This window comes from Mustela putorius, unplaced genomic scaffold (genome assembly GCF_011764305.1).
Source record: "Mustela putorius furo isolate JIRA1106 unplaced genomic scaffold, ASM1176430v1.1 tig00000095_pilon_pilon_pilon, whole genome shotgun sequence".
Lineage (NCBI taxonomy): Eukaryota > Metazoa > Chordata > Mammalia > Carnivora > Mustelidae > Mustela > Mustela putorius.
In genome coordinates this window covers 21261980-21276165 of record NW_025421280.1, presented here as the reverse complement: position 1 = coordinate 21276165, position 14186 = coordinate 21261980, and the positions used below count along the sequence as shown (strand labels likewise).

Below are 14186 nucleotides of genomic sequence, written 5' to 3'. Positions count from 1 at the left end.
CACTGCTCCACTGGCTGCTATTTTCTAGAGGACTCTGAGCGCTCATACAATTTGGAGCCCACCTGGTAATGCCTGGATCCCAGAACTGTGGGTGCACACACATCATTGTACCACGTAGAGTTAGAAAAAGATTTCTCTAAAAATAACCACCGAGGAATATTTAATTTGATAGCAAGACTGTGACTAATGCATGAAACAGAGAGAGTCTGTGTGACAAGACACAGTACAATAATGGGGAAAAATTCATGTTTGACCTTTAAACCAGTGCAAAATGAAACACATCTAAGCCTTGGCAGATGAGGACCTTGTGGCTCTAGGAAAAGTGGCTATGAGTAGGGGATGTGATGGTCATGGAGGAACAGTGAGGGGAATAAGTGGCTTTCAAGGGTGTTGCATCCTGGAAATAGATCAGGGAAATCAATACCTTTTGGTGTTAGAGAGAGAGAAGGGGCTGGTGCTGAGCTAAGTGCTGGCTGGTGAGAGGCGGACGCGGGAGGCCAGCCCAGCTGGATGGGGGTGACTGAATCACAGGCTGGCTCCAAGGAGAAGTAGATTTCACAAAAACAAGGAGACCCGGCATTTCTGGGGAGTGATTGGAGCTGGTGGGGCAGGGAGTGGGTTCCCAATATTGAGTGAACACTTGCCCTGTGTGAGGCTCTGTGTTGAGATCTTCTCAGGCATTATCCCCCTAAGCATCCCTGACATGGAAGCTATTATTCCCACTTAGCAGAGGAGAAAACTGGGCTCAGGGAGGTCAAGCTACTTGCCTGGGTTCACCCAGTTGGGAAGTATCTGGAGCTGGGTGTGAACCCAGACCCTTCAAGCTCTATTTGCTGCTACTAGGTCACTTACACTTTAAAAATCCCACAAGGGACAGGTTGGGTTTGGGACAGATTGAGCGTCAGTTGTGGTTTCAGCTGGGCCACATGGTGATGAGTTCTCATGGAAAATTCCCATGGATCCTGGCAGGACAGTTTTCTGGATTATGATCATTATACCAATCTTTCCATAATTCATGACCCCATATGATAGACTCAGATCCATCAACTTCAGTGCTAAGTGGGGAAGAAAATAGTCTCCATCGCTTAGAGTTGCTCTTCCTCAGTGTCAACAGGGCGAGCCCTGGTCCTGCTGTGCCTGGGTTGGGGTCCTGCATGTTCTTAGTACACAGCCAAGGTGTGTTTTCAGAAGAGAGTTCTTAAGGATTTCTTTTTCTCACATCCTCTACTATATGAATGTTCCTGAAGAGATTAGCTCTGATGGGATTCAGGGCCAATTGTTTCTTGGGATGCTTGGTGATGTTCTTTCTCTAGAAACCTTAGCATGGACAGATTGCCATTGAAGAAGGCGGCAGAGACCCTTCTAGACTTTGGAGAGTTAGCTCCAACAGGAGATAAGCTTCTCTTCCCCTCTGACCCTGAGAGATGAAGGCTGAGCCCATGCTCAGGTGTGCCATCAGGAGAATCAAGGAAGAACTGGCTTGAACAGGAGAGGGAAGTCTGGAGTGGTCCTGGGGGAGAAATGGTTCTGTGCAGCCTTTGCTGTGTGTGCTGAGAATTAGGGATTGTGCGCTGGTGCCTTTGAGCCCAGCACAAAAGGGGATGGGCTTTTACCTCTGTTGTTTTCCCAACAAGCCCAGGATCTCCTTGAGGAACCTGGTCTTAGGGCCTGGTCTGACTCACATCTCTCAGTTCTTATTCTGACCCAAGGCCTAGCAGTGGTTGGTGCCCAAAGATCATGGGATCCAGCAAGGACCTGGCTCGCTTCCCACACCAGCCGTATCTTTCCCCACTCTCCATTTGCTTGCTCACTTATCAGATCCTGCTCACACTGGCCTTTCCATTCCTCAGATACATCAAGCTTCCTACTCATCAGACCTACCTCCCCAAATGCTGCTCCCTCTCTGTAGAGCACTTTCCTTCTTTACTTGGCTGATTTGTCTGCATTGTCAGGTTCCTGCTTAAACACCATTTCCTCCAGGAAGTCTTCCCTGATTTACCAAACTAGGTCAGGCCCCTTGGTGGATGCTCCCTTTGTATACTGTACTCTTCTGTTCTAGTACTTATGTCTCCAATTATAGATTCACTTGTGTGATATTTGGTTCAATTCTTCTCCCTTCCAACTAGATGGGAAACTCTGTGATGGGAAAAATGGTGAACATCTTCTACTCTGGACCTGGTCCATAACAGGTGCTTAACAAATATTTGGTGAATGAATGATTAAAATTTCCTACACTGCAAGGTGAAAAGTGTGAGGGGCTTGTGGGAATGAAGGTTCCCTTTCTAGCCCCAGCTCCATAGCAATTCAGAGATAAGGTAGGTGATACTACACCAAACAAACATGCTTTGTTTTGCACTTAAGTGAATTAGTGAAAGCATTGCAATTGGTTGCTTTTTATGTGTAGAGAAATTACCTCTGTCCTGATTTGCAATATCTGTGCTATTTTGGGCTGTTTTTCTCTTTCGGGGCTATTTGTATTGGAGCAATAATTTCACTATTTAGCTACGCAGAGGCCCAATTAATATTACAAATATGGTCCCATAAAATTCACTTCTTGACATTAGTACGTTTCATTGCTAATTGCTCTCCAAGGTTTTTTAGTTTCAATTCCTCCTTGGTGACTTAGTGCAGAAATTCAAGGGCACAGTTATTTCCCCCAAAGGGAGAGGAGAACTGAGTAATGTCAAGTTTCTATCTACTTGCCCTTACTTTCTTGGGGAGGGGGAAGGTAATTTATTTTTCATAGTTTTTCCTCCCTTTTTCCTGGCCAGAAACAAACAACAAACAAAACCCATGGTGTAACAATGATATACATTTCAGGAAAAGTAAATAAAAGCACTCATCTGCTAATGTATTCATTTAAGCAATATTTATTGAGCACCTACTATGTGTCAAATCTCATGTGCAAGGCACTAACAACATCAAAAACAACACAGCATGACACTGTCTCTGGGTAGTTCACAGTCTTGAGTGGGCAGGGTATCTGAGGAACCTGTGACATATCTAGGACTGCTTCTCATGGGGGCTGCGGGGGGGGGGCTTGAAAAGCCACAGCCCATGCAGAAATACACATTAGTCTCCAGTGGTGGAAATCAGGGAGGTTTTGTTCGTATCTCATTTGAAAGACCTTGGTGAACTGCAAGGAATCTGCATTTTAATAATATTTTGAATGGGTTGATAAAAAAGAAACAGATGGTTGAAGTTTGTCATTTTAGGGAAAATAATAAAATATTGCACAGCTTAATCTGTCTCTTTTTCACACTCTTCCCTATCCCCTCCCCACCCTGAAGATATTCAGATGCAGCAAAATTTAAAGCAAAATACTAATAATATCTTCTTAGTCACTTAGGTCTCTTACCTGAAAGGACCTTAACTTTGTCAGCCAGCTCTGTGTTAACCTACTCTGTTAGCCCTTTGTGCCAATGTTGCCTCCTGACAGGAGGCTTCCAAAAAGGTGTTGCTTTGGGGGAACATAAGGGGTGCAGGTGAAGTGAGACTAGTCTCTGAATCTCTCTGCCATGAAGAAAACTAGTTTTGTAGATGCTTTGTTAACCAGAGCAGACTCACTTCTAGAGGACCCAGCAGGGCAGAGGTGCATTGGGTAACAAGTGTTTCTGAGCCTCGTATCCACCTGCCCCTGGGCTGTGTATGGGCAGAAGCCCTAGCTGCACGCACCAAGTGATGAAGAGAAGGCAGAATGTGACCACTATCACCTGTCCTCTTAGAATTGCCTCTCTAGCCACTGCTTGTCTCTGAACTGCCCCGCCCATCTCTGCTCATTCTGCTTGTATAGAGTACCAGAGGAGATCAACCACTGGGGGAGGGAAGTGAGTGATGTTCTAGCACCTTGGCCAGAAACTCTTGGGAGACTGAGCATCGTGGACCACTTGCCTACTGCTCACTGACTTCAGTAGCAAGAGCCTCCAGGATGCTCCTGGATAAACATCATCTTTGTGGCCACACATTGTTTTATGAGCTGAGTCATCAGACTGGCTGACTCCTTAAATGCTGCTATCTGATTCTCCAGGAAGCAGAAAAAACAGGAGAAGATATGAAGTGTAGCTCATAGAGCTTTGTAGAGAGGGCTGGCCTCAGTGACCAAAAGGGTTGGGGGAGTTTGGTTATGGAGTTTGCTTATGTTAAAAAATTGTTGATTAAGTTCTATTTGAATGAAAACGATGATGCTGTCTGCAATTCTTGTATGTTATATACAAAATACATTTGGTTATGGGCTATTTTTTTAAAAGATTTTATTTATTTATTTGACAGATAGAAATCACAAGCAGGCAGAGGCAGGCAGAGAGAGGAGGAAGCAGGCTCCCCACCTAGAAGAGAGCCCAACGTGGGGCTTGATCCCAGGACCCTGGGATCATGACCTGAGCCAAAGGCAGAGGCTTTAACCCACTGAGCCACTCAGGTGCCCTGGTTATGAGCTATTTTTAATAGCCAGCAGTCTTAAAGGTCATCCTGCTGAAGCCTTGATTCCTTCCTCCATCAGCAAGTTGTAATTTATCATCTGAAGTAATGAGCTCAGCCCAAAAGTAATAGTGACATGTTAAGTCAAACTGTTTGCAGACTTGTTTTTTAGATAAGAAACCATGTTTGGGGCGCCTGGGTGGCTCAGTGGGTTAAGCCGCTGCCTTCAGCTCAGGTCATGATCTCAGGGTCCTGGGATCGAGTCCCACATCGGGCTCTCTGCTCAGCAGGGTGCCTGCTTCCTCCTCTCTCTCTGCCTGCCTCTCTGCCTACTTGTGATCTCTCTCTGTCAAATAAATAAAATCTTTAAAAAAAAAAAAAAGAAAAACCATGTTTATCTTTTACATAGCTACTCAGTAAGATGTCTCAGTGAATTTTTAATTAAAGCCAATGTTCCTGTATCAAGGAAGTTTACTCTTATTAACTCAAGTTTCTGAATTGAGAGACTTGTGATTTGCTGATGTAAATTTCTCAATTCTTTCTAGCCTATTGCATTATGGTCTCAGGAAACATACAGGTAGTTCATTCACCCAAGAGTATATGTTGACTTCCTGATAGGTGGTAGGCATTATGTTAGTCTCTGTGTGGGGTAAAAATAAATGAAAAGCAATCTTTGCAACTGAGGAAGGAAACAGACTTTGTCAATGTTCAAGGCAGACACATTTGATCTCTTGGAGGAAGTTGGGATGAGCAGGTACTACAGGAAATGTCCTTATGGGAGAGCAAAATCCCCTTTAGCCAAGGGCAGTTGGGGAAGATTTCCCAGGGAGAGTGGCCCTTGGAGGGTGAGGAGGGTACATGAGTTTCAAGAGAGGAGAGTACATGGGTTCTGGGATACTGCATGCAAAGACCCAGTCAGAGTCAGGGAAGGGTAGCTGCTTGTATCTGGAGTTGGGATGACCCTGGGGACTTCTGGGAGGGCAGTTTCTGGGAGGTGACAGGCTCAGAAACCAGAACTTTCTGAGAGTCAAATGAATTGCATTGAAATAATCTGGACCAGATGATTCTTCAAAGTCAGAGAGAGAGAGAGGAAGAGAGGGAATGGTGGATAAGAATACCAAAAGGGCAGATGTTCCTGGAAACACAGAAGGAACCTGTGGAGCAGAACCGGGTGAAAATGGAGTGCAGGTAGCAACAATGGTGCAGTGAGTCCTTGCAGATCCTGCAAGGAAGTCTTCAGACCCATCCCAGTGTCACCCACACTGTCTTCAGACTCATCCCGGTGTCACCCACAGTGTCATCATGTGGGTGTCACGAAGTGTGGGGATGGGCCCTGACCACACTGTAGGTGACACCGGGATGGGTCTGAAGACAGTGGGTGACACTGGGATGGGTCCGAAGTCAGTGTCATCCCACTGTCACCCACACACTGAAGACACACCCACTTGCAGATCGTTACAAGGAAGGAGCAGATGATGAAGCTGGGTGGTGGTGAAAACATAAGGAAGTGGATGGAGAAGAGGGGAGGGCAGGGCACTGACGAGCCTGACTTTCAGAGGAAAGCTGGAGGTTTGCTCACATGCTGGGAGTGGTATGTATGTGTGGGGTGAGAGTAGACTGGGAGCATGAGGAAGGACTCAGAGCAGATGCTGTGGATATAGGAAAGCAGGTGCATATCCCTGCTGAAGGCCGATTCTCCATGACGTGCTCTCTGCTCTTTTGCTTCAAGAAAATCTAAATTTAGTACAAAGAGAAAGGCTGTAGAGTCTGGGACTTATCAGATGTCCTTCTTCTCACCTTGGCTCCTTTTCTGTTCCTTTTTTTCTGTTGGGATTAATGCATTCCCATCCCTGAGCTGTAGTTTGCAGTTGTTGATTGAGACTGTCTTTGTCCAGGGAAGCAGGCACCCAAGATGAATTCAGACTGAGAGCAAGAGAGTAAACTTAGGGAAAACCAGTCCTTAGGCTCTGAGACTGTGATCATGTACACCAGCCAATAGGATGAAACTAAGATATGAGATAAAAGCTTTACGGTTGTTTGGAAGGTCTGTATAACTTGGCCCACTTGCTAGAAAGCTCCCTGGAGAAAGCTTTGTGGGAATGTGGCTTCATTCTATTACGACATTCCATGGTGATACTGGGCAGAGTTCTTCCTGGAACAGTTAGCTACATAAATAAGGATATCTTTTTTATTATGTTCTTGGACTCCCCCAACCCCTTAATGTATCTAACTGCTGAGAAACTCAATTATTTACAGAATATTTTACAGCAGTGGGCAGCCTTCATTGGTGGGAGTCTTTAGGTCAGGAGTTGGAAGTCTGCAGCAACAATCCAGGTGAGCTTAGATCTGGGAGGTAGAACCAGTTATAAAGGTCTTTATGAAGAAATAATCAACAAGATCTGTTGATTATCTAGATATTCTCATATTAGTCTTGCTTCCTACTCAACAGGTGTGTGTCAGGTGTTCAAGGTGCTGAGGGACCAGAAAGATGACTTTAGTCTGGAGCTTGCCTTTTGGGAGTTGATAGTCTTATGGGAGAAATAAGGCACAAAAGCACACAACTGGAATCCTAGGCAAAAGAAGGAAGGGTCCAGTCTGTTAGCTGCAGGATCAGCTTTCCTGGAAATGAGGCGCTGATCTGGGCTTTGAAGAGTGGGGGTGTTCAAGAGTGATATTGTGGGGGCACCTGGGTGGCTCAGTTGGTTAAGCAACCACCTTTGGCTCAGGTTATGATCCTGGAGTCTCAGGATCGAGTCCTGCATTGGGCTCCCTGCTCCTCTCATGCTTTCTCTCTCTCTCTCTCTCAGATAAACAAATAAAATCTTTTAAAAAACAAATCTTAAAAAAAAAAAAAAAGAGTGATACTGATGGATGACACCAGGGTTTTGGCTCCGAAGTGCCGGTAACAGAGATGGGTGGTCCATATGTAGATGGAAGAAGTCCTGCAGTTGCCAGGATTATCCTGGTCTTTGGCGAATGGTTGATCTAGAGTCACAAGGTGATATTTGCAGAAGTAAGAGGGAACAGATTTTGGGAGGAGGAGATAAAGGAGGAAAGTTTCGGGATGGAGCCAGAAACTCCGAATAGTCAGCATGGCAGAAACCTAGGAGCAGCAGAGGCGGTGCTCAGGGCAGGATACCAGATCCCAACGAAGAAGTGCTTCCTTACTAGGAAGGCTGCTATTATTGTTCAGACCCCAAACCGCATAGGCCAACTCTGCAAAACTACAGCCAAGGAGGCGGCAGGACTTCGGCCTAGACGGCATCCCAGAGATGAGGAGCCAGGGGCGACTCCAGCTTTCGGATTTGGCGAGAAGCAGAGTGGTTCCAGGGACCTTTCCGGGGATGGGTCGTGACCACCCTGTGAGTGACACTGGGATGGGTCCGAAGACAGTATCTTTCTTTCTCGGACAGGGCTCCCGCGGCAATCTCGGCGTGTCTGGCAGGAGGCACTAGGCACGCAAGCCTCTAGGGGCCTAGGGCCTTCCACCTGCCCAGCCCTCCTCTTCCAGCGCTTGCCGCCGTCGAGGGCGGGGGTCAGCGGAGGAGCCAGGCTTGACCCCCGCGGGGCTGCCCAACCCCTTCTCGCGGATTTCTCTCCGCTGGCGCGCGGCAGCGGCGGCGGCGCGTGGGCTCGCGCGCGGGCTCGGGCGGCGCGAGCCCGGGCAGCGCGAGCCCCCGCGCGCCGGGGAGTGGCGCATGCGCGGCCGTCCTGCGAGCCCGCTGAGGCGAGCCGAACCGCGGCGGCGCTGGGAGCCCAGCAGCAGAGCTGTGAGGGACCGAACAGCGGCGCGGGAGCAGCGGCGACGGACAGGTGGAGAGCCCTCGGCCGCGCCGCCAGGAACTGCTGGGCCGCCCGCGGAGCCTCGCGGTCCGGACGTGGCGGCGGCGGCGGCATCCCGGACGGCCTGTGAAGGATGCGCCGCCCACTGCCCCGCGCCGCCTGACCGCCCCCGCTTCGGCTTGCGGTGCGCCACAGCCGGGCCCGCGGCCGTCCCCGCCGCGTTGTTGCCCGGCTGCCGCGCACGCGGGGCCGCGCCCGGCCCGGCCATGTGGACCCCCACGGAGGAGGAGAAATACGGCGTAGGTAGGTGAGGCTCGGATCTGGCCGCAGCGGGGGTCCCGGGGACGCGCCCGTGCTCTCGGCCCTGTGGCGGCCCCGCCTCGATTCGCGTCCGCGCGCCCCCGCCCCTGCCCGCAGGCTGCGCGGCCTCGGCGTGGGGCGAGCGCGGGGCGAGCTCCGGGCGAGCGCGGTGCGGGGGCGGTGCGGGAGGGGCGCGGATTTGGGGGTGGGAGCGGGTCTTGGGGCGTGGGAGGGCGGCAGGGGGCGCTGGCGGCGCGGCCTCGGCAGGTGCGGCCCGGGAGAGGCGGGCAGGGTGGGCTGGGCCCCTGTGGCTGCGTGAGGTTTCTGGTGTGGGGCACAGGGCAGTTTTACCCAAGAAGCCAAATCCTGGGAATCTTGTTTTCTTCGCTTCCAAATCTCAATTTTAATGAGTTTCCGCACCTGAGTTGATGAGCCCGATGACTGTTTATTTTTGGACTGGAGCCTTTCAAATAAAAGGACAAAAAAATGTTGACATCATTTTTCTCCATTTCAAAATTTTGCAGACATTTGACTGCAAATGTTTGCTCTGTTTTAATTTGTTTTGCCTTCAGTATTAGAAATAATTACCTTACAATAGGAAGTGTTTTTGGACATGTATAAGTTTTAGTATGTATTATGGTCACAGCTTTGTTTAAAAAAACCCAAACCTGTTTTCATGAGATCATTATTTTTCTTAGAATCCTCCTTTTATCCGTTATAAGTGTTAAACTCCTGAAGCTAAAAAATCCTGTCACATTAAACTTCTGTAAAAATAATATTCAATAATTTAAGGGATTGAATGTCAGTTTTCCTTTTATAATAATGTTGTAACATAATGTGAGTGTTTTGTGGCAATAACATGCTAGAAGAGTTCAGGCACATTGCATTATTGTAAGTCATTTGTCATCTTGTTGGATTTAAAATGTTGAATGTACAGGTTCCCCTCCCTCCCAAGCTTGTAATGGAAAACTATAGATGGGGAATCTGTCTAAACATAGACTTTTATTTTCCTTTTTTAACTGCAGTTCAATCAAGATTTAGCTCACAATTTACTACAAAACAACTTTTTAAACTGGTGGTAGGAACAAACACTTAGGAATACCATCAGGCAAGTTATCATGTGAAAATTGAATTTATTTAAATTTAAACACCTACAGAGAGATATGTGCTGGTAGAAAATCCTGTTTGAAAAGGAAACTTTCAGGAGTTTTTAATAGCTGTGCTATAATGACACGGTAACTTACTAGGATGGATGTGATAAAAGGAGCCCTCGTGTTCGAGTCTCTGTTGAGAAGGAATTGGGAAATGATATAAAGAGCTGGGATTCACCTCTGAGGACATTTTAGAGAATTCTCTAAATACTATATAGATTCCATGAAATGAAGAGTTGATGGTTTATTTTATCCATATCTTGCTTTTAGGGCTGCTGGGTTAGAATAACAAATAATTGATGTGAAAGTGGTCAACTGTTCAGTGGCACCTAAGTGATGATTTCCTTTGGAGAAAAACCTTTGAGTAGGGAGTTAGCCAAATTCTGAGTCCTGGCTTCTCTTTAATGGTGTTGTGGGCAAGTTATTTAACATCATTTTCTTAATGTTGTAAGTGGGGGGTAATATTTACCTACAGGGTTGTGAAAATCAAATGAGAGCATACCAAGTGCTTAGTAAGTGTTAATTTCTTCTTTTTCCTTTAGTACTTAAAGTAATAATAACACTAGGTATTTCCTCTGATGTGTTCTTAGAAGGAGGCAGTGCAAGGTAATCAAGATAGGCATATATGAATCTCAGAGTGCTAGGATTTGGTGTGTGATTTAATCAGAAAGATGGAATGAAATTCTTGAATTCTTAGGACCATGAGTTTAGCTTTAGAAAAATAGTTATTTCCTGGGAAGGGGCACAGTATTGGGCACAGGTGCTTGGTAAATGAGAGAGACAGTTATTCTGAAGGCATTAACAGCTGTGATTTAGTGTAATTTAGATGCCTTTGCTGCCAAACAAGGCATCTCTTTTTTCTATTTACCTCACAGCTTTATTCTACTGTCCCTTCCTCAGTTATGATCTGAAAGATTGTTCAAAACTCAGGGTGCATCTCTTTCCATAAACATGTTAGGGCTACACTTCTAGGCCTTTTATCTAATAAAATCCATTTCAGCCTATAAAGTAGCTTAAATATTATACTTATAATAAGAAAAACAGTGAATCAAAAATAGTATGCTAGCTGCATTATTTAATTGCTATCTTGAAAATCTATGATGATTATTCCTATGAGAAAATATTTTGAGTTTTAGCTTTGATTTTTATGAGCAGCTTGGAGCGCAGGTTTCTTTCTTTTTTTTTTTTTAAATTTCTTTTCAGCATAACAGTATTCATTGTTTTTGCACCACACCCAGTGGGAGCACAGGTTTCTATCTCTGCTTGCTAATCCATATTCCTTATAGCAGGGAGGGAAAACTTGTACCTACTTCCTACCAGTTTGGAGAAACTGCTTGGATGTTAGTGAGGGAAGGAGTCCCTTATTGCAGCAGTACAAAGGAGTTTTATTTTTCCTTACTGCAGCTGTTCATCTGTATTTGACATTGGTAAGGTGTTTGAGATCCTGTAGAAATATCTTACTAGTTTTAAATTTTTGTAAATGTAGGAATTCTGTACAACGTTTTCAAATTATATGATATCCACTTAGAACTAGGTGATATCTGGGCTTCCATTTTCATTGTAATATTCTGTGGTTAACTTTAGGTGAAGAGGAGAAAACTGTCCTTTTTTGAGGTTTAGTCATGGCCAGTCAGTGTGCTGCTAGGGATTCTCAGGTTATACCATGTAGATTCCTAGAGCAGTTCTAATGTTATCTTCATCGTACAGTTGAAGAAACTGGATTTTAGAAGTTATTAGTGCTTTTTTGCCCTTCAACAATTGAATATTCTCCTTAATTTTCTTCCTCTGCAATATTTTCTGATATACTTGAATCTCTTGCTATCCTTCTTTCGTATTAAAGGGGCTGTTTTGTTTTGTTGTTGTTGTTTTTTCCTGAACCTGTAAGCCCAAATTCTGACTCCTTATGTCTCTTTCTTTCTGAGGTTCTCTGATCTCTTGTTCCCACGAATGCTTGGGAAGCCCTTTGTCTTTCCATTCTTTATTTTACATTTCCAAGAAGCTTCCTGTACTAAAGTGCATTAGGTGAGAACAGTCCCAACTATTTTTGTGAAACACTTGTCTTTTCCCATATCGGTGGCACCCAAACTACTAAATATAGAAACCAAAGACCAAGAAAATACTTTTCTCATTCTCTAACTGCAGAAGCAGTAGCAGTAGCAGCAGCAAACACCAGTAAGAAATAAAACACGAATGTTTATAATTAACTTCTAAAATAGTATAGCAACAAAAGTTTGAATACATTTGTACTAGCTTGGCATTCTAGGAGTGGAATCTTGCCTCAGGTCATCATCTTATTTATTTTATTGTCATAAGGTAAATTTTTTTTTTTAAATCTCTCAGAGCATTGGTTACTGATTTTCTAATCCACACTTGGTAAACCATGACAGTTTTTCCTTATTACCAACCAGAATACCTTGTATTTTAGTTTTGCAATGTTTTATTTGCTTGTTTATTAATTAAAAAAAGGATTTATTTATGTTATATTTATTTTTATCTAATTTAAACAGTATTTCATATTTTCTGCTTTTTACCAGATTTTTCCCAGGTGAAAAAAAAGCATTAAAAAAAAAAAAAAGCCTTGAGTCCTTAAAAGAAATTTACCTTGTAAGGATCCTGTAGTGCAGAGGCAGTTGACGGAAGGGAGGGAATAGGTCGATGAAACCCAACTGGCAAGAACCAGTGATCACAAATTTCAGTAAATCTACTGGTAAATAGGCTAAAACTCACTGAACTAGTGTGAGGGCTGTGGGCTTTTTAGTTACTTGTTCCATGAGGCAGTCCCAGTCTTTAAAGCCTCCAAAAGGGCCACATACCTCTCAGAGGTAAAGGCATCCACTAGGGCAGAGAAGATGTGATATACCCAGGGCTCTATTTTGTCCTGAAAAGTGAGGATGTGCTTGATGTTTAATGATTGGGTTTTAGTGTTTACAGGGAACTTCCAAATCATGATTCTACTTGAGCCTTACACCGTAATACCCTCATTTTAAAACTGATGAGAAAAACTTTAGCTGAGAGAAGTTAGGTGACAGATCTAAGGAACTTACGCCAGTAAGTGCTGAGTTGAGATTTGAACTGATGATTTTGGGATTCTAAGCCACAGCTTCTTTGATTACATCATGTTGCTTTGGAAAGGAATTTGTCAGTAGTGTATGTCTTTGGCTCAAAAGATAAGGCATTCTCTATAGACTTTTCAATTTAAATTGGATAGTTATACTTAAGGAATTTTTTTATATTAAACATTTATACAAGATGACATGGTATTTATTATTCTGCTTCTGATTGTAATGATTTACATTGATAATGATAGTGGACATTCAGGGCATGATGAGTCAGAAGGCAGGGTTTTTTTTTTCATGTTCAGTTAGCCAACATATAGTACATCATCAGTTTTTGAGGTAGTGTTTTAATGATTCATCAGTTACATACAATATCCAGTCCTCATCACAACAGAAGGCAGGTTTCTGGTTATTTATTTTTGTTATTTTTAAAATTTGAACAGCTTTATTGAGGTATAGTTGATAGGCAAAAAAAAGCTCATATTTTTTTAAATGAGCTTTGATTCATTGATTTTGTTATGTTAATTGTACATCATTAGTTTTTGATGTAGAAGACAGGTTTTTAAACCGTCTGTTGGATTGTGTTGTCTTTTCTTAAAACAGTTGAGAGGAAAGTTGAATTTAGCAAACTTTTTTTTTTTAAAGATTTTATTTATGTATTTGACATACAGAGATCACTAGTAGGCAGAGAGGCAGGCAGAGAGAGAGGGGAGGAAGCAGGCTCCCCGCTGAGCAGAGAGCCCAATGTAGGGCTCGATCCCAGGACTCTGGGATCATGACCTGAGCTGAAGGCAGAGGCTTTAACGCACTGAGCCACCCAGGCGCCCCAGCAACTATTTTTTGAGTGCCTTCTCAAACCAAGAGGTCTTTGTTTTGGCCTGTCATTCTGTAAAGCAAACAGGAAATAACCAACAGGAAATTATTAACATTTTTAATAGAAAAGTCATTATGCAACTACAGAAGTAGTCTATTCAGATGTTACAGTTCATTTTATCATGCAGTATTGTAAGAGAATGTGCTTTAGAAACAGTAAGCTAAATTATAAACATGATACTTTTTTAAAAAAAGATTTTATTTATTTATTTGACAGAGAGAGATCATAAGTAGGCAGAGAGGCAGGCAGAGAGAGAGGGGGAAGCAGGCTCCCCGCTGAGCAGAGAGCCCAATGTGGAGCTCCATCCCAGGACCCTGAGATCATGACCTGAGCTGAAGGCAGAGGCGTAACCCACTGAGCCACCAAGCTGCCCCTTTATTCTTTAAAAAAAAAAAAGATTTTATTTATTTGCTTGACAGAGAGAGAGAGATATCACAAGTAGGCAGAGAGGCAGGCAGAGAGGGGGGAAGCAGGCTCTCTGCTGAGCAGAGTCTGATGAGGGGCTTGATCCCAGGGCCCTGAGATCATGAGTTGAGCCAAAGGAAGAGGCTTAACCCACTGAGCTACCCAGGTGCCCCATGTGTCTTTATTCTTGACGATGAGAAT

At 44.5% G+C, this 14186-nt stretch overlaps 1 protein-coding gene across 7 annotated transcripts in view; it reads left to right on the top strand.

Annotated features, from left to right (window-relative positions):
- Positions 1-8103: 8103 nt before the first annotated feature.
- Positions 8104-14186, top strand: part of DOCK3 (dedicator of cytokinesis 3) — a 561701-nt gene continuing 555618 nt past the window's right edge. For all 7 annotated transcript variants that reach the window (XM_045079409.1, XM_045079404.1, XM_045079422.1 and 4 more), the window contains exon 1: positions 8104-8502. In XM_045079409.1, coding sequence (XP_044935344.1) covers positions 8115-8502 — 388 coding nt within the window. In that variant the 5' untranslated portion in view covers positions 8104-8114. The remainder of the gene's footprint in view (positions 8503-14186) is intronic.